The sequence below is a fragment of the Lissotriton vulgaris genome, chromosome 4_1 (genome assembly GCF_964263255.1).
Source record: "Lissotriton vulgaris chromosome 4_1, aLisVul1.2, whole genome shotgun sequence".
NCBI classification, from domain to species: Eukaryota; Metazoa; Chordata; class Amphibia; order Caudata; family Salamandridae; genus Lissotriton; species Lissotriton vulgaris.
In genome coordinates this window covers 1,908,030,311-1,908,055,125 of record NC_141691.1, presented here as the reverse complement: position 1 = coordinate 1,908,055,125, position 24,815 = coordinate 1,908,030,311, and the positions used below count along the sequence as shown (strand labels likewise).

At 42.7% G+C, this 24,815-nt stretch overlaps 1 protein-coding gene across 3 annotated transcripts in view; it reads left to right on the top strand.

The window, feature by feature from the left end:
* Positions 1-24,815, top strand: part of NDRG1 (N-myc downstream regulated 1) — a 166,382-nt gene that overhangs the window by 85,107 nt on the left and 56,460 nt on the right. For 2 of the 3 annotated variants that reach the window (XR_015309930.1, XM_086966247.1), the window contains exon 4: positions 23,214-23,319. Coding sequence is in view for 2 of the 3 variants with exons in the window: in XM_086966247.1 (XP_086822373.1) it covers positions 23,214-23,319 (106 nt within the window). In the remaining variant the exon portion in view is untranslated. Of the gene's footprint in view, positions 1-4,447; positions 4,550-23,213; positions 23,320-24,815 lie in introns of those variants that run through there. The other variant, XM_086966248.1, reaches the window with a different exon arrangement.

Below are 24,815 nucleotides of genomic sequence, written 5' to 3'. Positions count from 1 at the left end.
CACAAAATGGCTGCTGTACAAAAATGGAACCCGAGGGTTCGAATGAAATCCATGAATACGTAGTGTTCTCGTTGATCGGTTATGACAAACACTCGTACATACCACACTCGTCATTTGCGGTCCACCAAAATAGTCTATATCCGATGACCTTCATTGAATGAGTTTAGAACCACAGGTCCGCAGAACCACAGAACCACAGCAGTCTGTGCTGAGGATTGAAGAAATAAAGCTGCTTCAGTAGAGTTTTGTAAAATAAAGAGCACTGTATATTGGTGATTAATACATCACTGCAGTTATTAACAAAATTAGAGTTAATCATACGTTGAGCCACCTCTCATTCAAAAGAATTGTATAAGGTGTTTAGTATTTACAGTCATGTTATTTCGAAGTTGTGAAAATACGAACCTACCCTGTTTTTATAGAGTTGGAGCTTTAGTTAATCGAAGATTATGATAGAGCTCATCTGATTACCTGCAGATCAGTTGACTGACAAGGCCATAAGTCTCATTGGGATGTTTCTGTGCTGAGCTAATGTTAACAGAGCCTGTGCTTACATCAGGATTGGAAGCTTGCGGGGACTATAGTGTCAAAGTCCTGGTTTGGACTGTTCACATTTGGTGACCGGGTCAAGTCTGATGCATATTGCAGCAGTATTAGTTGGTTAAGGATTAACAGTGTGGCTTTGGTTTGATCTGGGTTCTGGGTCCTGGAGCAGCCCCTTAAGTGAACTGCTAAGTTGACTGATTGCAATGTTGAGCTTCACTGAAGACTATCAAGTGGCTTACAGCTCATAATCACTTCCTTAGACAATGTTTATTTTGGAACAATCAACTCTGGGTAGGGCTGTGAGGAGCAGAGGCTGTTGACGTAGCACAATGAGCCAGCTGTCGTGGGTGGGCATTGCTGGAGATTTGCGTTGGTGGTCCCCGAGATTGATCGATGATGGAACGTGAAGAACTGGGTTGACAGAGCTTTGTGCTGATATTGCAGTGCGAGTGGGCCCATTCGCAGTCGCCAAGAGCCCAAAAGGTTGATTTTTAGCTCACTGAGCCAAACCAAAGGTCCGGTGCCTGGGGTGCAGCACTTGGGGGGGGGGGGGGGAGGTGAAAGGAACTCACTACAGCTCTATTTAGGGGCTACTGTAGAATTTTGGGAAGCCTTTTATGTCCTCGAGGCTCATATCAGCAGGCCAGCAGACTATACTTCTGGGGCCCTGGGTTCAAGGATGAATTTGCAGGTCCAGTTCTCTGTTCACCCAGGCAAGAGGGCAGCAGATAGTAGGTCAACACAGCAGAGTGGCAGTCCAGAAGATCGGAAGTCTTTTCAACAGAACAGCAGTCCTTCCTGGCAGAGTATCCACAGGCCCAGGAGTGTACTGAAGATTTGATGGCTGAAGTCCAGCATTTATACTTAGTTGTGCCTTGAAATAAGGAGAAGCTTCTAGACGCATCCCATTTAAGTCCACAGGTGCTCTGCCTTATTTTACCTGGCTCCAGGCTAACTACAGGTGGTATGCAGCCTTTTGTGTGGAGACAGGATACAGCCTGTTAAAGTATAAGTGGGGTGGTACTAGCTCCTCCCTCCCATCCTGCCAATGATGGCCCATCCATTCACACAAGCTCTCCACTGTGTGTGGATGTTGGGGAGGAATACACCAAGTCAAACTGTCATATATACCCAGTGAGACAGGCTGCAGGTACCAAATGGTTAAGGCAAGAAAACAGCAACTTTCTGAAAGTGGCATTTTCAGAATTGCAATTTAAAATCATACTTCACCATGAGTTAGAATTTTAAATTGCGATTCCAGAGATCCCAAACCTAAACGGGTTACCTATTCCCATTTGGAAATTACACTTCTAAAATGTAATACGTTATCGTAGGATAACATCGGATAGCCCCAATGTAATCCTATGGTAGAGGGCTTTGCAGTAGTGGAAAACTTAGTTAAGAGTGTCTCACTACCAGGAGATGTAAAACGTAAAAGTACATATTCTACACTTTTAAATAAATTGCACCCTACCCTCTGGGTTGTCCAGGGCCTGCCCTATGGGTGACCTTGTAGGGATTAAAAGAAGGTTTGGGCCCTGTCAAAATGTTTACTTTGCCAGTTCAAAATGGAAGTTTAAAACGGCACACACAGGTTGCAATGGCAATCCTGAGACCTGTTTAAATGCTATTTAAGTGGATGCCACAATTAGTGCTGGAAGCCTACTATTAGAATTTACTTTATAGGCCCTGGGCACAGGTAGTGCCACTTTACAAGGGACTTGAAAGTAAATTAAATATGCCAATATAAGCCAATCTAACATGGTTCATGGGGAGACCACAAGCACTGTCCTATGGCCAACAAAAATAAATTCGGCACAATTAGGAGGAGATGCAAAATGTTTGGGGATGACCTTGCAGAAAGGAACAAGTCCAATAATCTCCCATAATGTGCAGGTTTTGGGTCTTGAAGGTGCGAGGAGGAGGTGGTGTGACCCTGAGTTTTAGTAATTTAAGGTATCTCCAGAGAGGCTCGTCTGCCACTCCATCATTCTCGGGGCATGATCTTGCTGGGTTTGCTCAGGAAGGTAGAAGCAGGATCGTTCAAGGGTACCTATTATATTCTGCCATCTGATTTATTCTGGATAATAGTATTTTATCTGTTGTCTGTTGTACTATCTGCTGCAGGCACAACAACAAGGAATACATATGTTTGGCTATCTCCTGCGATAGCTTACTCTGTGTCTCCTGGTGCTGATTCAGTTCTTTCCAAGGGATGGAAGCCTGACTGTAGCATATTAAGCAGGGAATGGGTTGGTGAAGTATTCTAGTTTAGTTGTCACTCTTTGCCAGAATTTGGCTGGGTAATGGGTCGCTTAATATTGAACAATGAATGGTAAGTACATGAGGGTCTTCTGAAGGTTTGGAAGTGGGGAGATGATTGCCTCCTCAGCTGCTCTTGGACCATTACCTTCGCATGGGAAATGTTGTATCCTGGTGCTCAATAGGTACTTTAATTTGGCAGACCCTAAACTTGTGGGTGTTGCCTTATGTCACTTAGAGTATTGTAGAAGTTGCCATGCTCAGTCAACATTTTCAATGAGGACCACACAGTTTCAAACTATGTAATCTACAGAGCCTTACTTGGTGTTCTACAAGGGCATGGATGTCTCTTGAACTGTGTTGCATTACTCCAAAAGTCTAGTTAGGATTTCTCTGAGGAGAAGCTGTGGATCTTGTTGACCCCTTGGCAGCTGACCCCCTTGGCAGCATTACTGTTTTCTAGGAGGTCAGACTTCAGATTATGACTTTAAGGTCTGCTAGATGCATTGGATTAGTCCGTGAGGACATCAACTTTGACAGGACTGCATTAATCTCTCCTGTCGTGAATCTCTGAAGCTTAAATCAGATTTGTAGGGCTGTTTATAGAATTAGGAAGAAACGGACTGCTTTGACACAGACACAACAACCTACATTACCCTTCAGGCTGGACTCCTTATTGGATTATTAGCCAAGCTTTCCTTCATTTTCGCATTTCCTGTTGATAAATTAGGTTAAAACCTACTTGTTCTGCGCAAATGCAATTTTTTTTTAAAGGTGGCACTTTTTTTGTTTTGTGTAGTAAAAGCTCTGGCACACAAGATCCCTTGAAATTTGTAATGAAGACGCCCACCGTTCTTTACTCTCCTATTAAGTTTTTGCCATTTTTAACACAAATATTATTGACCAAACTTAAGTTGCTTGCAACAATCTCTGATAGGTTTTGTTTTCTTTGAAATGTGTTTCCCAGAGTGGTTCTTTTAGTCTTGATAGAAGTATGAATGAACTTTTGCCTTTTTTTTGTTTACTTGTTGTTTTATTAATTAGAACTTGTGTAGCCTGTTTTGACAGTCTTACCATACTACATATAATACAGTTTGCCTGGTTACCACTATTTATTCAATACCTACTCTTTTTTTCCGTTTAAACTATTCTTTGTATTTCTTTTCTAAATCCATTTTCTGACCATGACTTTATGAACGTGATAGGGGCTAGTTCCTAATAATTTACTTTTGCGTTTTTTATGACATATTTTTCTAATGCTTTGCTTTCCTTAGGAATAGTGATTCTGTCTTTTAACGGTCTTTTGACTGGAAGTGATTAAGATAATGTTATATTATGTGTGTTTGGTACTTGATGTTTGCATCCTGAAATGCAGGGCTCTTATACGACGGCGAGCTTGCAGCCCGTGCCTTTTTATCCCTTTCCCAGCTCTTTCCAACAAACAAACCTGCATTCTTTTTTCGCGTGACCTTGTTTTCTGAGCTGGATTGCTAGGCTTTTTCTGATTTAACAGCGCCATTTGACACAGATCCAATTTAAGAAGGTCTTTATCCTGAAAGAGCCTGCCCCGTTTCAGCCGAGCCTGATGGGAGCTGCGGGATTATGCAAATGAAGTCTATATAACTCCTTTCATACAGCGCTGGCAACACTTCCCTGTAGTTGCTGCTAGATCCGTTGGATTTTCTTTATGTTCGACATGGTTTTAGATGTGGATGACTCTGTATTCGATGCAGACGAGACTGTAAGTATGGAATGTGTGCATTTTGGGTGCAGTGCATGGAAAACCAATCACATGTGATGTTACAGCTGCTCATGTTTTGCCAGTTCTGTGAATTCGATTTCTTAAATAGAAGTGTGTTCTCGGACCCCTGAACACACCTGATAGTTTTTTTCATTTTTTAAGATGTTACAGTTTTCAACATATGGATGTAGGTTTCATTTCAATCGTGTATAACTAAATGTATGCGTAATGGATCACTTAAATCTCGCGGATTAGAAAATGTCATGACAGCAGGTGAATCGTTGTGTGAACCTACTATATTCTGTGTCCACTTACGTTTTTGCCGCTGTAGTGTTGATCCAGATAAACAGTCCGTTTGTGTACCTAAATCCCGTTTTACTTACAAGAAGTGCTTTAAATGGAAAAAGTAAAGTGCTGGTTCTCTCCAAAGTGATCGGGGTGGCTCGCGATGGAGGCAGGCATTTAGCGCCTCGTGAGCTGCCGCGCGGGCAGGCCTCCTCTCGTCCTTCCTGTCGCGCGGTCGGGTTAGAATGGAAGGCTGCAGCAGCGACCCAGCGCTGGCGTACTCGCTCCCCATTGGCTGCCAGAGCGCCTCACGCGCCATCTCGAAGCCTCGCGCTCGGCAGCGCTGCACGGCCTAGCCCCAAGCAGGGTAACTAACCCCTCTAGAATTAAACAATGGCAACTAACCCCAATTAGTGGCTCTGCCTTTTTATACCCACATTGTGCCAAGTTTGAGTTCGGGATTGTAGACGCATAGGCCTGACAGAGGTTCAGAAAAACCTGCATGCCAATACCTTTTACGTGTGCATTTATTTCCTTATTGGCATAACAGGACGCTTCCCCAATGTTTAGCTACTTTAAGTCTGAAATACTATATCTCGTGGCGATCTTATAAATATAGTAGTGTAGTATTGCCTACTTTAAATGTTATGGGATTTCTGTTTTTTACCTTTATAGTGCTGCTTATTTAATTTAATTTTGTCTGGGTTGATGCTTACAAAATATTTCACCATAGAATTACTTTACTGAACTATTATGTGTATGGAAGTGTTAAATGAAAGCTGTTCGCTTTTTTTCTTTGTTTTTTCCCCTGTGATTTCGGTCTAACAAGGTGCACCAAGTTAAGAACCCTTTGAACCGGTTAGGTTGTATATAGAGTTCCCTCTTTTTATTAAAAGAAAATAAAGTATTCACACGGTCTCTGAATGTAGTTTTTTATTTTATGAGTTTTCTTTACTACAGACCAGGTCAGTCAAAGCATCGAAAGGGTAAAGAGACTGACCCAATAGTCACTGGAGATATATTAGACAAAAACAACGTGTTTTTTTTGTTTTGTTTTTTGCTTTAACTGCAGTGTAAATGTACCCACAAAGTAACAGCCAAAGTGCACTTCCATTCTGAGTCATTAGAATCACAGGAAACAGAAACTGGTCATGAATAACCGGTCTGGTTGTATAAAGATAATTGAGGAACACTAACTGGTTTCTGCCTCTAAAAATACATTTTCCTACAATGAAAAATAATTGCACAAAAAAAATGCATTTGGAAACATTTTTCTGATTGCATGTTCTAGCATATTTGTCGTTGGCACATTTGAAAACTGCATCATCAATTGACACTAAAACTTCAACAACTTAATTAAAAAAAAAAAAATATATATATATATATTAGAGTATTTGTCTCCTGTTTGTATTCCCCATATCGCTACAATGAATACAAAAACATTTGGGCTCTTATTTGAAATAGAAGTTGCATTCGGGGGAGGTGATGAAAAGCGCATAGTTTCCCTATTCTTAGAATGGAGGAGTAGTTGTGTGATCGGGGACGTTATAACCCCTCGTAGGGTAGAAGTTCATTTGGAATCTATTAGAGCTCGTGCTGGTCTACTGCACCGTTCCCTTACCGCCTCCATCTGATGCTCTGGCCCTTGGGCTTTCATATGCAGTCTGCTGAAATAAGGTAATATTTAGGTTGTCTGGGAATATTTTGTTCATCACCAATCTCCTGTTAATATATGTGCAAGTTAAAACTGGATATTTACAAATTGGCTCAGGTTCATTGATGCCAATATAGATTTGCTATGTGCTGCTGATCAAATCTTGCAGACTGGAACTCTTGTTATCCACGCTTACATTTCATAATTTTGACATCGTTTGCAAGTCCATAGTTAACTCTTTGGTTTTCTCTTCATCTCCTGACTATAAAATCTCTGTTTAGCTCAGCAGAGTTCAAGCTTTTGCTTCCTGAAGCTGGCTGGTCTTGAAGGTTGGTCCTTGTTTGCCACAGAGGCCTCTGGCTACAAGAGCAGAGACAATTGTTGGTAAAGTGGGTCAAAGTTGCAAGAATTGTCTACAATTGCATGCTTTCTTCTCTCATCTAGAGCTTCATACAGTGCAGGGCCATCAAGCTACATCATGCAATCTCCCTATGGTGTCTTCCCTGAAGTGAGCTCATAGTTTTTTCTCTATGCCATATTTGTATTAGTTAAATCCCCTCATTTCATTGGACAAATCGGATTCCACATGTCGTAGCAGCTACTTCTATCTTGACAGCTCCTAACAAGCATCCTTGATATCAGCTGCTCAATCAAAACGCACATCCTTCCTCATCACATGTACTCATATCCAGGTTTGAATGTAATCTCTTTACTAGATTTTCATCCCATAGGGAGTGCTCATTGGTCCCAGAACCCTAGGTGCCTCACTCCGTGTAGTGTTTAAGCCTTGCTCTGACCACTTGATCCTCCAGTAGTTGCCCCTGTGCTCAAAACTTTGGAAATTTAGTTAGGAGGCATGTACCTCTATTTTAACAGCTATCCGATAGCACCCTGTTGGACTCTTTGTTCAGTGGTAATTGAAACCCAATAAGATATTTTCCATTTTCTGTCATTAAAAATAAACCAATGAAATCCTTGCGCGTGGAGGTGCTTGCTTTTGTAAATAAATACCCAGGGTATAAGAGACCGGTTCTGAAATGGCTTTCCTCTGCTTCAGAGCAATAGGACATGTTGATGACATGCGTTTCAAACTCAATTAAACCATTGAGTTTCTATCCCATAACACATAGCAATTTATTCCTCATCCTGGTGTGTGGCAGGCCATCTGAGTTACAAGTGGTTGGATTTATTTAAACTGGCCATCTTTTTCATATTCTCTATTCACTAAGCGGGCAAATGCTTTTACTTCTACATTTCATGAACATTTTTAAAAGTGGACTGCCTTTTTTAACCAAGCCCTTCATAATCACTTGTTAATAAGTTTGTCCTTTACAAGTATCACTTACTCATGACAGATCTTGCAAAACCTAGTGTGATCCAGCAGTCCGCATATTTGCCAACTGTTTACATCTCATACTGAATTCAGTAACTGTAGTTAAGTCGATTAAGCTGAATCCTGTTTGCCTCATGGCATCTTCAGGAATACCCCAACTGAGCTTAAGGCATTTTCTTTCAATATATTTAAATGGTGGAGTGCACTCTAGTGGAGTGACCTCTACTGTAAGACATCTGGGAGCATCTTGCATGTCTTACAGGAACAACTAAATATCCTCAGTAGTTTGTTTCAAATTTGTCAAACCATGTATTCCAATGGGTTGCAGCCAAGTTACTACAATGGGAGTTCTAGGATAAAGTGAGGCTAAATGTTTTACATGTGTTTTTAATATTGGCCCACGGCTTCGAACTTTATTCCACATAGGTGGCAAAAAGTATTTATCTGCTTATGCCCAAAAGTTCATACCTGCCTTTTCTTGTGGACTAATGGTTTAGTTAAAGTGCAACAGTTGGAGGGCACAGCTGGTGCAGAACTATTGGGACCTGGTCAAGAATTACCAATCATCAGTGTAAAGCAGTGTACCTGCATAACTGAGGCAACCCAGTTTTGGGTGGATTGCGCATCAACTGGGTCAACGTTGTATAGAGAACGGCCACTATTTTGTTTTAAGAGTTGGTCCCAGGGCATAACCTTGCTGTGTATTCGGTGGTCCTTCAAACGGACCCAAACTCCATTCCAGTATGTAATTGTAATACCTGCATCAATTTGGACAACACTGCTTTGATATCCAAATTCTCAATTAGCCAGACAGTATACCAAAACTCTCTATTTTAGACCAAAGAATATCTATACCCACAAATGAGCTTCCTTGCTGCAGACCACACTGCAAAGCCTTACTCACAGGTAGATTTGGGTTCTCTCTCTTGGTCCTGGAGTCTGAAAATCAGGTGAGCTGGTGACTACCTTTTTTTCACCAAAGAATTGCAGTAACCTGTCATGCACATCCCCAATACAACACTCGGCTATTTGTTTCAGTTTGAATTGTTGAGGCTGCTTTACAGTACTTCATTTTGGGGTCTGAACTTAAAAAAAAAAAATATTCTATACCATTTTCAACCCAGCTGGGTCCACCCACACCCAGTTCAAGATCAAAGCTAGCATTTAGCTGGAAATGACCACTTCATGCACCCATCAATTTAAAGAATTGTTTGATGGAGAGTAGCATATTCTACCAAAAGCATAGTCCAAATGGCAAGGGTTTGATTATTATGAATGCAAACACCTGTATGGCTGATCCTGGGAAATCCAGCATTGATCAGCACAAAACCGATTTCTCTTCAAATGTTTTTTATATATTCCTAGGTAACTCTGGTATTCTTCTTCGGTCATGCAGTTAGGCGAAACACTTTTTTGTTTATGGGTAGTCTAGCATTGAACCTCCCTGTCTGCAACATTTCATTTCTATGCAAGAAGTACATTTAGGCAATGTGATTTTAAACCTTATCGAAGCCCTATACATTTTCTCACCATCAATTGATTCAACAAGTTTAATGTTTCTGTTTAATAATTTTGTGTTTTAAAGAACCCAGCTTTTGCATAGACACCCAAGCCCAGTTCAAGTAGATCAACATTCCATTCCTTCCATTTTATAGTATATTACCATTGTGAGTCCGCTGTTCACCTGAGATTTTTATAGTCGGTGAGTTACCTTGCTAATGAAAAGTAACAAACCAGGTACATTCATGTGCTTCGGCAGCCAGGTGTCCATGAAGACTATAAAGAAACCCTGCAGAAAACCCAGTAAGCCTCCACCATTCTGTAGCCAATACTGACCCTGGAGTTTCCATACTAGTATACCCCCCTTCCGGTCATGCACATTCCGCTTGGGATCAGTCTGCAAAGCGCAGTTGAATAATGTCATACATCTAGCAGCAGTGTGATTCTTCTTGGCCGTATTGAACCATTATTACAGGTCTAAAGGTGCTCCTGCTGATCTTGTCTGCATTGATGAAAACCTGGTCTAATATTATGCCACTGATCTTATTGCTGATGTTGCATGAGCACTAAGCTATTTTTAGTAAGAAACCAGTCTTCGGAATCAACAATCCGCATTACATTAACCCTTGTTTTAATAATCCCTTCTCTCGCGAAGCTTCAGTGCAAAATCATTTTATTGACCTTGTCCGTTTTTGCCCAAACCAATTTAGATTCAAGTCTGATGACGATAAGTACATTATCCAGCTGTTCTTTTCTGTCTTATGAGTCAACAAATATCACAGATTCTTTGGGACCAAATGGGATTGATTGTGTGAGCCATTCATGGTTTTATCACACAATCTAGTTTTAGATTTTCTTCCTTCGCTGCTTCCATTTTCCAGGGGATATTGAAACTATTTTGCCAAGGCATATTCGTGAATTTTAGCTTTGTTGAAATGCTTGCTGTCCTCTTCCATCTCTAATTGAAACGTCCGAAGGTTTGTATTCTTGACTTGGGTGGTTCTGACAGTTTTATACCTAGTATCTTTTGTCAGGATAGCACTCCCTTTCCCTATTGTTCCTCAATTGTCTACTTCCAGGTTGATTATTTCCAATGAATGTCCACAAAGGAGCAACTTTTGACGCGTGGTACTAACTTGGAATAGAGGACAGTGGTCCATGACTGACCGCTCTGCACCCTGTCTCTCCACCTCCCCTTTCACCTATCCTATGCTTATGTGGAAGAGTGATAAAAATGGTCTCTGAGGGATTGAACACCATCATGGCCCTGTCTCTTGCCCTCCTGCTTCTCCACCCTTCCTTATGCACTCCGTATTTTTCCAAGGGCCACCTGCCTGCTCCTGGCATCTCTCTCTGATGTGGTGGTATGTGCCTATTAAGCATTCTGCTCCTGTATTGGATGCGATCAGTCAAGTTGCTGCCATAGTAACAACACTTTGGAAAAAGCTTCGCTTTCCATTGGGCTCATTTTCCTTGTGATGCTATAGCTGCAGGATATAAATGAGGGAAAGGCCTCTACAAAAGCATTGCAAAGGCCATTGAATTGGGATCAGTGAGCCTCCAGACAACAGGTCAGGAAGTTAAACAATTGTGGAACCACCCTAGAAATGTAGTCTGTTGGCTGTTCGCTCACAGCCTCGGTGGGCACGCCATCCAGGTAAGCTAAAACAGCTTCTGAACTTGTCTGCCAAGACCTCCTCTTGGAGGCCATGATAGCCTATCTGAATTCCCTGTCTTTGGAGCGCGCTCTGTTGGATGTGTAGCTGCACCTTGTGTCTGAGGCTTCATTAATGCTTCTAACTTCTTTCCAGACTCTTCTTCATCTTTCCTAAAGTGCTGCCCTGTCATTTGCAGTCTCTTTTTAATTGTATTTCTACAAATACCCAAATGTCACCCTTCTATTTTTCCAAATGGACGGTGCTAAAACTGTGGAATGCGATGCACCAGGGTTGTCTATTTGCCTGTTATCTTTATTTTCTTGCATTTTTTTTAACAAAGACTTTGGACCATATTAGCCACAATCCATGTGCTTTTTTGTTTATGGACTTAACTTCCTCCTAACATGCTCATAGATGTGTACATTCCACTTATACTCTTTAGAGACCCTCCAAGGGTATTTTCCAGCATCCCTTGGATGCTGGAATCCATTCTTAAAATGGCTTCAATTATCACTATTTGGTTGCCCCATCAATCATGCCGCTCAAAATAGATCTCTGGCAAATCCTCAGTTTCTACACTAGTTTGGCCAAGATGACTGTTTTTATTAACCTGTACATTCTCGGACCAATTCGATATGTAATCGTTCAGAAGTGAAAAATCAACACACAAGTGAGATTCCTTTAAAACCATCTCAATATCACTCCATCATAAATCTTATACTATTTTATTTAAGCTATACAATATTTGTCAGTGATGAGCATTTGTTTGCTAAATATTGGCAATAAATAGCTTTTGTTTCCTAGATAACCTAAAGGACCCATGCTTGCTTCAATTTATCCAACTTATTTTTCAGAACAATTTCCTGAGCTATACTGTTTCAAGTTAAAGCAATGTTTTCTGGAGCTGTAGGAAACTGCTTAAAATTGGGATAGAGAAGGTCTGGAATGGATTAGACAATTTAAGATTATTTTTCTCCACAACCTTAATAGGCAGAGCTAGTTAGTTGTGTCTACTTCCCAAGAGAGTACTTACCTAATGGTGGCACCTTCTCCCTTTTCATTCGCCTTGAGCAATGGCCTTCTATTTTGAAGCAAACTCTACACTTGGCGAACTCTATTCACTCGGCGTTAATCTGACACATGCTCACAATTCGCAAGATTAACCAGCACGTTAGTGACGCATTGTATGTACTTAACTATCAGGGAAGCCGGGCTAAGCTGTAAAGTGGCAGCCGGCCCGGCCCAGGCCAGTGGCAGGGTACAACACTGGCTTATCAGTTCAACGTGCATAGCAAAACCCAAGCTTAACTCGCCAGTTGCCAAAAGGTCAGCGTAAAGTGCAAATACAATTGCAAAGTGCAGAATGAAGTGCTTAGTTTGCAGTGCAGTTAACGAAGGGCCTCATACAGAATACAGTGCAGGCAGGAGGACTTCAGAATATAGCAAAGAGTACGCAATCTAACACTGCTAAAACTAGTACCACATTAATGTTATACATTGCACACTATAGTGCTGTTGTATTCACAGCAGAGCCTCTAAATGTTACAGGCTCAACCACCTCCACTGTAGTGACCGAGAAGGGTCCATACCAATCGCACTGCTCCAAATAACCTGTCCTTCTGCCACCCAACCACTAGCCATGACAATGACTGCATATATCCAGACGATCAGACATCAATCAAATCAAGCTAGGGGGCAGTATGTCAAAGGCGAGGATAGGGGGGGACCAAAGAGAGGCATATGTGTTTTGGCAGCTACACGTGCTGATCTCTGCTCCACAGCCTCTGGTGCCTTTGTGCCACAATGCAGAAGTACATCTCCTCACGTTCAACTGTTATCACTACGAGGCACACGTGATGCCACCCTGTGGTTTATTTGGGTAAAAAAAAGTGCTAGGCCTCGTCAGGTGGCAGCTTGCATCAGCCCAATTGCTCCTATTAGTGCCACCTATAGCAGAAGTAACTACTAACCATAAAACTCATGAAGTGGGAGAAGATGTGGCGTGACGACCAGAACTGCCAACTTTGTAGCTGGGGAACTAGGTTTGAGTCTCTGCGTAGGCTCAACATCCTGTGATTCTGGGCAAATAACTTAATCTTCCCACTGCCTACAAAAAATGAATGTGTCCTCCACTGGTGCTCCTGAAAAGCTCTCGAATACCTTTGGGTCGAATTTGTGCTGGAAGTGCCGGTGTTGACTATTAAGTGTTGGTGCCAAGCACCGGAAACCACTGGCTCAAATTAAGCACTGATGCCACCATTAAGAGACAAAGTGCAAGCCGAATGTGAGACCGAATCTACAGCTTATTCTTCAGTTATGTGCAAAGGCATGTGTGGTGGTTGCATCTTCAGTGTTATGATGGTTGAGGGCCCACTGGTAATCTATAGAATGAATCCTACAGGAATGTTCAACCAATGCCGCTATCTCCTTAAAACAAAGGACAGCTGCTAGCTGTAAATGCATCCCAGCATAGAAAGAAAAAAAGAAGCAATGTGTGAATAAATATGGTCCGAGGACGAAGCTCGTAGCCGAAACAAGATCTGAATTCCCAAATCATGTGGACGTGCAAGAAATTCCCTCAAAACTCTCTTGGTTGGTATAAGGCTTAAATAGCCATCCAGGTGCCCCACTAGTTGGCAGTCGATCAAAGTTTTCGACCCTGCGCTACATTAAAAATGATACTATTCAATATTGCTTTATTATTCAAATGTTTGTGTCCAACTTTAAAGACCAATGCGACGGTTTCAGAGTTGTTGTTTTTCTACCCACGTACATTACTGTGTGGGATGCTGCTGGCATTGGTGGCATGGTAATGTAATGGTGATGATGGTGTAGTATTGTTATGGTGACTGGTGTGGTGTGGGTAATGGCAGTATTGGTGTTATTGCTGATGGTACTACTGTTTGTAATATCAATAGTGTTATTGATTATGGTATTGGTGTAGTTGGATTAGTGACTGTGTGGTGTTGGTGGGAGTGATAGTGGTGTGGTATTGGTAATGAAAGTACTGGTATTGTTTATCTTATGGTACTGTTAGTGATATTGATGGTACTGCTGTTATTGTTGGTGATATCAATAGTGTCGATGGTGGTATTAGTGTAGGTGGATTATTGACTGTGTGGTGTTGGTTATAGTGGTGTGGTATTGGTAATGGCAGTACTGATATTGTTGTTCTTTATGGTTCTGCTGTTGGTGATATTGATGGTACTGCCGTCATTGTTGGTGATATCAATAGTGTCATTGATGGTGGTATTAGTGACGGTGTTGGTGGGAGTTATAGTGGTGCGGTATTGGTAATGGCTGTACTGGTGTTCTTTATGGTACTGATGGTGATATTGATGGTACTGCTGTTATTGTTGATATCAATACTGTCATTGATGGTGGTATTAGTGTAGGTGGATTGGTGACGGTGTTGGTGGGAGTGATAGTGGTGTGTTGGCAGTGGTGTGTGCTGATAGAATCATGGCAGGCTGCAGAGTATTTTGCACTCTGTCTCTTTGGGGGCAAAGCTCCTTTTAATTCATCGGCGGTTGCAGCATAAAAGGTCCATGGTGGTCTGCCCTGCAGAACAGAGCCTCCAGGGTTATTGAAAATGTGTATATATAACTCAGTTTATTTCCAGATCCGTCGGCTGCAAGACCAAGGCTTCCTTTCACATAGAAATAGGACACAAATGAACGCCTTGTAGCTCTCGAACCTCCATTAAAGTTTCACATGTGTTTCTATTTGGAAACACACACAGTAACAAATGCAGACATCTAAGAGAGCCTGTATTATAATCCTGCTTCTGTCCTCTGGTCAAATTCCCACGCATAACCCTGGATCCATCTCCTACGCCTTCCAATTTATCGCATCAGGATGGCTTAACCCAGATCCCCATTCTAATGTAATAAACAAAGTAATCCGAAGTCCATCTTCGGGTCGTTCTCACACTCCTACTGGCCAAATGATTTAATAAAACCCTGCTCAAGAAATAAACATTTATTTCTGTATAAAAGACACGCATTAGTCAACTAATTTAATCTGAGGACAAAGAATTATTGATTAGACTTTTTTGCTGTGAAATAGTCCTCCTGCTTTGCAGAGTATGCTGTAGGCACTCCATCTGAGGTAGGATAAACAGCCAATAGCATGACAGTAAGAGAAATACTTTTCTTGGCTGATTTGACATGACTGTCAAGCTAATGGCTGAAAGTGACTGATGCCAATAAGCAAATGGTTGCAGTGAACTGAACAAAAGCCCACTCAAAGCAATAGGTCAGGCTGAGCGCTGCATTATCAACAGACATAAAAAGCGCTTTTTAGAATTTGCATGTGCCAAGTTTGAGGGCATCTACCAGTTTTTAGTAGTTGTACCATTTGTTAATTGCCATTGTTTTGGTGTACATGAAAGCGTTGGGAATTTTTTTTTTTAACCACTTGAAGATTTTTCTTTAGGCTGAATTTTTTGGACATAGGTTGCATTCCAGATTTCTGCTGTTATTGCCATATCACTTAAGTTTGAAAAAATACCTGTAGTCTTTCCCAAGTTAGTCAAATAATTCAAATAATTTCAAAACATAATTTATATCCGGAACATATTGAGCTTCTGTCTTCAAATAATTATTTGATCATCGAATTCCTAAACGTCTAAAGTGAAGTGTAAATGGCGGGCATGCTGTTACTCTGTGCAATTCGAACCTAAATAATTTTTTAACTACGACCAAGTTTCGAGTTCCGCCAACTGTCTTAAATTGAACTTTTCTACAATACTGGAAAGAAATGTACTTTTAAATTCAAATGCTGGGTGATATTCAGGCTTCATTCGCTGCATTGCCTCAAACTCTTCCCTTTAGCTAAGCAGACTAGGCTGTTTATATTCTGCATATACTTAGTCATTTTGGAATTCAGTTTTTTTTTACTTTGCATAAAATAGTGTGCGTAACCCCACTCTGAGTGGGGTAGCTCATCTGGGCCACATGATGTTGATTTTAACTTATTAAAGATCAGGTCGGCGGAAAGCATTCATTTGGGGAAGGTACTTGTCTGGGCCACATGCCGTCTGTGGTCTTAACCTGCTGGAGATCAGTTCAACGGCGTGCACACATTTGGAAAAAGGCTGTACATAGAAGCGAACGTACACTTGGTGCAAGATAAATCTTAGTCGAAGTGAGCTGCCAAACGGTTATGGGACAACTGAATCGCTGCTAGTTTGCAGGTCTTGCATAGCCTGAAGTGTAAGGACCCAAAAAAGTGGACTCTGTCTTTTTAATGATTATTTTTCACATATTTAAACCATTGGTTTAGTCTGTGGTTCATTAGTCTGATTCTCTACCAAGTTTTTGATTCATTTCGTTAATAATGAATTGGACGATGAACAGCAATTCTATTGCAATTTTCTTTCAATATTTCTGATTTTATGGAAATCTAGGGCACGATAGGATTGAGTGTGCTGTTCAGAAGCCACCAATATGGCATCTGATCCTTATAAACCAGAAACTCTTGCATTCACTTTTACTGCCCTGCTAACTGCAACTTAATAAACCAAGAAATTACCATCAAAAGGGAATTTCTCAGGAGTGTGCATATGGAACAGACGAGTGGCTTTAGGCATCATTTAACATATGCTGCAATTATTAACTGTATGTTTGATTCCCCCCCCACCCGGAGGGTACAATATACATCTTCGTACAGACCACAAACCCTTAATTAAAATCCTGTCTACCTCTGGTCTGCAAAATGTTTCACCTAGACTAAGCAAAATTGTCTATCAAATTGCTGGATTAAAACTACTCAGCAGAATATTGGCCAGGAATTAAGAATAAAAATGCAGATTTCCCTAGCAGACTGCCTCTGCCTCTTCCACACAATGAGATTACGGATACACTGGAGGATGATGAAAAAGTGGCTCTACTTTTCAACACGGATCTGGATGAAATCTCTGCGGGAGAATGGGAACAACACATGTCTCGCGATTCAACACTCCAAGACGTATGCAAATTCGTCAACACCACTTGGCCAGAGAAACGCCATCTTCACGACAATGTCAACGTTTATTGGGAAATAAGAAATGAACTCAGTTGGGAAAACGGAGTGATGTACAGTATTGGCAAAGCTATAGCCCCCATCACACTCAGACAGAATTCTTAAACTTTGCCACATTGGTCACCTGGACATTTCAAAGACAAAGCAGAGAGTCGGAACCAGTTACTGGTGGCCTGATATTGACAAGCAAATTGAAATCAAGATAAAAAACTGTGTAGAATGCTGTGATTCAGACAAAACCCTTAAAACATCCAAAGTTTCTCTCTCTCCACTCCAACCCCCCTTAATGGCATGGGAGAAATTAGGCCTAGACATCGCGGGCCCATTGAAGGACATGATGGAGTGATCAAGTATATTTTAGTGGCCATTGATCATTTCTCCAAGTGGCCTGAAATAGAAATTGTCTCGGAAATTGAAAGCTCAACAATCATTTCATTCTTGGATAAGCTGTTCTCAAGCGAAGGATTACCCAAATTTGTGCTCACCGACAATGGTCCACAATTTTGCTCAGAAGCGTTCAAGTTATTCCTTGAGAGAAATTGTATCACTCACCACACCACCTCATTATACCATCCAGAAGGAAATGGCCTCACTGAACGCTTCAACCGTGTCTTGAAGGGTCACATACAGCTGTCAAGGAATGCTAATATTAACTGGGAAGAAGTGTTCAAACTCATCTGGGCCTTCAGGATATCTCCTTGTGCCAGCACCCATAATGCACCATTTGTTCTTATGAGAAGCAGACAGCCCCTGAGTATTGACCTAGGTTGGACATCACCAGATGTCATCAGAAATAACATAACCAAAGCGCAAAAATACTACAAAGAATGGTATGATTCCAAACATGGTGGCAAAGAACATTCATTTAAGGTTGGTGACCTTGTAAAAGTTTGTTTAGAAAAAAAAGTAAGAAAAGGAGAAAGCAGATTCACCGCTCCTCTTCACATTGATGAACTGTATAACAATGCGGCCAGACTCCGTGATGGGAAAGTGTGGCACATGAGTAGATTGGCAAGATTTCATGGAGTCTGTTCCCAACCAACTGCAACATGATACTTATTGCAAAGATTTGTGGGTTGTTGTTGATAGGACCAGTTTAAAACATGGTTGCATGCCCAGAAATGTGATTTCACACGATCTCCCACCTGTCACTGACTCAGCAGTCCAGCATCAGACCAGTCTGTTGATGTTAATCCTCTCACTCCGATACCCAATCGGAGATGTTACGGTGACTCACACTCTGACTCTGAAGCCATGTCTGACGGTCACAGCTTCAGTGGTAGGTTCGGTAGCACCAGTAATGATTCTCACTCTGACACTGAAAGTGTTCCTGATTCCCACTTGGTCACGGGAAGGTTTGGGAGAACCATCCAAAAACCCAAACGCTATGAAAACGTTGTGACTAATGACAATTAGTTAAACTTACATAAATATGTTTGTTATATCACATTATGTGGCTTATTTGTTAAAACTCAAAAGAGGAAGATGTGTTGTAACCTAGTTGTGCAACTCCCTCATGCCCTTAGCGCGTGACGGTGTCAACCCATCTCTCCTGAGCGAGAGCACCCATTGTTCCCTCTCCTTTCCTATTGGTCCCCCAACATTCCACTTTCCCTCTGGTCCCTTCCTAAACCACCAACTGTCATTGCTGATATTTCTTAACTGACCTACGCACCGCATTAGGTGTGGGGCTGTTTATAATAAACTTATGCTTAATTCTACACTTCAGTCTCCTTCCTCGATTTACTACAATAATGCCTCCTGATTACTCCGGACCATCTCAACAGCCAGTCCCTCGCCAAGGAATCCTGTCCTATGCTGCGTTCCCCCTCTGACTCTACTCCATGGAATCCTGCTCTCTGTGTTCTTCTGGATTCTTGACTTTCCTGACTTTTGTGCATCCCGCCTGAGATGGTCTCAGTCTATACCCACGACCCGGACCAGCCATTTTGTCTGACTTTTGTCCCGTTCCTTCTTCCCTCAGGACTCCTCCTGATGACCCTTGATCGTTTTTCTCTTTTTGCTGGGGGGCTTTAATTATATATGTAAATATGTATTATGTAATTATCCAAGCCTAATTGCTGTTAAAATGTAATCCTGTGTGAATTTACTATTTGTATATATAGAACTCTAACCACTAGTATATGTAGTAGACTTTTGTACTTACTACCATTCCTATGTGATTTTAGAGTTTATCTGTTTGTATCTCTTCCTTGAGTGACTTTACACCTTGGACATTTGCAAATTTTTTTCTGTTTGTATCTCTTACTAGCTTACCCGTCGCGCGTTGCTGCGATCTCAAAAGAAAGGAAATTCAATGAAACTCATTATGATAACATTAAATTTACATTGTGTCATTGTTATTGAAACTTATTCATTTTATTTTTGAAAACATTTCTGAGGGATGTATGTCGTTAAAACGCATGCTTTTTCCACGCATGCCTTTACAACGCAGGTTTTACAACGCAAGTCGTTACAACGACTTGCGTTGGGGGGCGCTGGATAGTGATTAGTTTAATTTACTATTCCAACTCCAGTCCCCGTGGATAGTAGGGAAGGTTTTGGATTGTAAATTAAACTATTCCCTATCCTACAGCGCTTCCCAGCGCAAGCCGTTGAAACGACTTGCGTTGTAAAAGTTGCGTTGTAAAGGTACTGCGTGGAAAAAGTTTTGTTGTAAAGGATGTTTCCCTTTCTAAGTGTGGCTTGAGCAGTGCGTCCTCGATTGGCTTCCAATCTTGATTCTGGTTGCTGTCCTGTTTCATTCGAGCGGGCTTGAGCAGTCCGTACTCGATCGGCTTCCAATCTTGATTCTCGTTGCTCGTTCATTTGAGAATTACGGGCTTGAGCAGTTTGTATTCGAATAGGTTCTAATCTTGCTTTCCGTTTCTTGTCTGTTTCTGAAGCTCGTAATGCCTTTTTCTTTCGTGCTTCTGATGTAGATTGACCAATCGATTTCCGTTTGGGGGTCATAACTGTCGGCGATGCTCGCAAATTCGCTGTCTATTTCAGTATTCGAAAGATTATGAGGGCCCTGGGGGACTGATTTAAAAAAAATAATAATAATTTGACAAACCTTCGCAGGAGTGTATTCAACAACTTCCCAAAGTTTCATGGCGATCGGTTGAATGGTGTAGTAATGCATAAAGGACAAACAGACATACATCGTCAGTTATGCGGATGAGACACAACTAGTTGTCTCCCTATCCCACCCTAGTCAACAACCTGCAGACTTATTCAACTGCTTGACGCAGATACAAGGGTGGATGAACAGTTCAGCCTTAAAACTGAATGGTTCTAAGACGGACATTCTCCTTCTGGGTCAGAAAGGACTCCCCTTCCCCCAGCACATCTGGCCACCCTGTCTGGGCCACCCTGTCTGGGCCAGACCCAAAACAGGAAGTAAAAAGCCTGGGTGTATGGATCGAAACTGACCTTTCATTCACCACCCAAGCAAAAAAAGTAGCCGGCACCTGCTTCGGGCTACTTAAATCAATGAGAAAGATCCTGCCCCTACTTCCACCCACTTCGCAAAGACTACTGATCCAAGGTCTTATTCTATCCAGACTTGACTATAGCAACTCAATCTACTTGGGCGCACCCGAAGCAACTCTGAACAAGTTACAGAGAATCCAAAATGCTGCTGCCCGGATCCTCACTAACACCCCTACCAGAGCCTCAGCTAAACCAGCACTGAAGCTCCTTCACTGGCTCCCAGTGAGGGAACGAGTGATATTCAAAGCCTTATGCCTGGCGCATAAACTACTGCAGAAACGAGGCCCCCCTATTCTGAGAAAATTTATTAGACCATACAAAGCCCCAAGATCCCTCCGATCGGACAAGGAGTCTCTTATCATCCTCCCCAGATTCAAGAAAGCTCGCACGGGTGGAAGATGTTTCTCGGTCCACACCGCACGCCTCTGGAATGCTCTCCCCCGAGACCTGAGAACAGAACCTAACTACTTACGTTTCAGGAAACGGCTGAAAACTCACCTGTTCCCTTAACTTAACTATCCTCCCCCCTGAACCTGCCTCCCTCCCCCCCCCCCCCCCCCCCCCCCAATCCTCCCTACTCGCCCCCGGACCCACAGACGTAGGGATCTTCAGCGCTGGGATACCTCAGGGTGACTACGCGCTCTATAAAATGTTTTTAATAATAATAATAATATTAATATATATAGATGTAACTCATGTAATCCAAAGTCCTTATGTAACGCAACTGGTTCTTTTGTAAAGCGCTCTGACACCTTCGGGTAATGTTCGCGCTTTATAAAATCTCATTAAATAAAATAAATCCATCGCACAAACTTCACATTTGCCAACTCGACAAGAACAAAGCATGTGGGCCATCTGGGATGTGACCTGGAAGAACATTCTCAGATTGGCATGTCTCTGCGGAGTAGTTTTTGTGTGACACTACAGAGGACCGAACCGCTGCTTACTGCTTCCTAACTTTACCCTGCTCTTGGTTTCTTACTATGTAGACTAGTTAAAAGCACTGCACAGGTCTCCGCTGAAGAGGTCCAAAATGGCAACTCTCCTTCCAGGAGTGTTGGACCCCAGAGCCAATCTACTCAGCAGTGTGGTGAAGCAAGAACATTCCTGGGAACACTTTGATTCACGCATTAGAACGAGCTAAATATGCATCTATGTGCTATTGGAGAAAAATTCAAAATATCTAGACCTTGAATGAATTGTTATATTGAGACAAACCTCATCATGACAACTACGGTGCCACTGCACGTCGTATTATGAAAGTAGAGTAGGTTCTGAATTCAGAATGCAATGGTACAGTCTTGTTCTAGCTGTCAGATTTTAAGCAAAGACCCATTGATAGAAATTATAAAAGCAAACAACTTTTAGTTGATGTCTAAATGCACAAACATGAGTGGTAGACTAAGAGAATGGGAAATAGATCCATGCTCTAGAGGTCGCTGTTGAATAGGTCTGCAGGGATGTCTTGCTCCTAAGGAAATTAGGGATCAAAGGCAGTGTAGAGTCCCATTTTCAAACGGGCCTACACTAGAGTCTTTGCTATGTGTGATGAGTAACTCACGCCAATGCTTTTTAAACCAGTAACCACACTAAACTGGCCACAGAGTTCTTCGGGGTATTCAATGCTGAACTTGCAGAATGGAAGTAATCCTGACAAATTGTATAGCGCTCACCTTTTACCATGTGGTTCCATTTCTACAGAGTTGGGAATTTAGAATATTGGGGTGGGCTGTTGCGTTAGCCCCGCCTCATCTTTGCTTAATTCTGGTGTGCGCTCGGGTTACTCCTGTGTGGATCCAATCAAGAGCACCTGAATCTTTCATCCGAGGTGTCCTTCATATACCCCGGTCCTCTTAGTATGTTGCCTGTGTCCTGTGCTGTTGGCCTGTGTATGCGGCTGTCCCTAGGTTTGTTTGCAGTAGTGCCTCGATGCGTGCGTGTGCATGCAGTTTGTCTGAGTGTGTGCATAACTGTTTGTGTGAAATGAAATGAATGTTTGTGTGATTTTTGTTTTAAGAATTTTTTTGGGATCTGTCCATGCTAGTTGGATCTTTGTAAAAAAAAGCGGTGGCAGATGTTCGTGTAAGTAGACTGCATAAGAGGATTTAATCGGCGTTTCTTACCGCTGGGAAACGTCGTAGCATCTGGGCACCCCTTCAAAAGACCATATAGCCAGGCTCCTCTCTGCCCGCCCCTCCCCACTTCACGGCGTGTCGCGACGTCCTCGCTCATTCAGCTTCACGCAAGTCCCGAACGTTCCCGCGGACATTATCCACATCGGGATATGCACGCGTTAAAATGCGTAGTATTTTTGGGTCCGACAGGTTCGTGTCTATTCCGGGGTCGAAAACATGCAATACCTGCAAACTGGGGGTTAAAAGGCGGTGTTGGTGTGGGAGGATAGTGTGCCCAGCCAGGTGTTTTCGTGAGAGGTTGTCGCTGCATCTCAAACTTGCGAACATTGATCTATGCTACGGTTACAGTATTGTCTACAAGGTGGCGATATCCCCACACTGTTGTGAAATGAGAGCCTTTACTGAAGCTACTACACAAAGAACTTAATTTAGTTCCAGGAGACTTTAAAGGCGACATAATAGTGAAGTGTTATGAAATAAATGCGTGTGGGTTTTAAAGTTTAATGAATCATTGAAGAAAATGTTTGTCATGGGATTACAAAACCCATTTTATTAACCAATTCTCTGTTTTTCCCTACAGGAGCAAAGCATTGAGACAGCACATGGAATCCTCCATGTTACAATGTGTGGGACCCCAAAGGTTAACAGACCTGTGATCTTGACCTACCACGACATAGGACTCAATCGTAAGTGTTCTCTGTGCTTGCCGTAGTTCTAGAAATCCAAGTGGTACAGGGGCTCTGACCCCATGATTTTAGACCCTGTGTGGACTTGTAACCAGACGCTGCTGTCTCTACAGACTGCACATTGCCAGAAGGAACTGCTGTGCTGCAGGAAGAACTGCCATTGAACTTACTTGCTTGTTGTCCCGACATGTGGCCTGCTGGGCTGCAAGAAGGACTGCTACATTGCTACAAGGACTGCTGCATGTCCTCTGCTCTCATGCCCCCAGTGCTCTCCAGGGGCCTGTTGGCTCTTCTCCCCTCCCCCTGTTATTGTGAAGGGTTCAAGAGGATTCCTGTAAACGTTCCAGTGCTTCATTTCCCTGCTGTGGGCAGAGCTAGGACGAGTGAGCGTTTTTCTCCTTTGTAAACGGTGTGACGAGGTGCATTTGGAGGGCCTCCTACTTTTTGAAATTACTACAAATATTCGCTTGGCGACTCCCCTCCCAGGAAAGGGAGACCACAACATACAGTTCTGAGATAGTCGCCGTGCAGAGGCACATGCCCCAGTAGACCACAACACTATCGGCCCAGAGAAATCCCTTTGCGAGGCCACCCCATCCCGAGAGGAGAGCCATAGCATCGAGAGGCCGACTGGAGAAGACCGGTTGCACGTATACTGCAGAGAGGGGCCCCCTGTCGCGGGGAGCTCTCTCCACAAAGCTGTCGCCGCACTGCTTTCTCCACTGAGGAGTCCTTGAGGGGCCAGGGTCCTGACCACACAGTCCCCATCGATGAAGCAATTGTGAGGCTGGTGGGGGCTTGGAGGTGAGACCACCCCATGTTCCTTCACAGCCGGTCCCGTTTTCACGAAGGATGGCCGCTGAGATGTTCCTTGGCAGTGGGAGCTTGGGTCATTTCTTGGGCCTACGGTGTCGCCTTACCACAGACTGAGCTTCTCTATGTTGTAGTAGCTGAAACGCATGTTTACTGTAGCTGCCTTGACCGCTCTACAAACCGGGGACCCAGTGAGGTCTTTGTTGAATCCTACTTGGTGCCCACCCCCACCCCCTTAGTAGCACATGCCTGTGGGGAGTATATCTTGTTTTCAGGACGTGAGGAAACCTCAGCAGCCCACAATTCCCATAATGAAGGTAGCAGGAGTTCAGGTGTCCTTGTATCCTACATTGGGACTCTAAGGTACCGCATAATGGGACGCAGCGTTTGCATTGCATGTGGTACAAGGCATATGACTACAATGCGGTCGTTACAATGACCGTGTTGTTACAACTCTAACCATTACAACGCAAGTCATTTCTACGATTCGCTGTAGGGTGTGCTCTAAACTAAGGAATAGTATAATTTACTATTCCAACACCTTCCCTACTGTTGCGCTCGCTGGAGTTGGGATTGTTAACTCTACTATTCCTAAGCCAGCGTGCCCCCTACAGCAAGTCGTAGAAACAACTTGCGATGTAATGGTATGCGTTGAAAAAAGACCGCATTGTAATCACATGCAT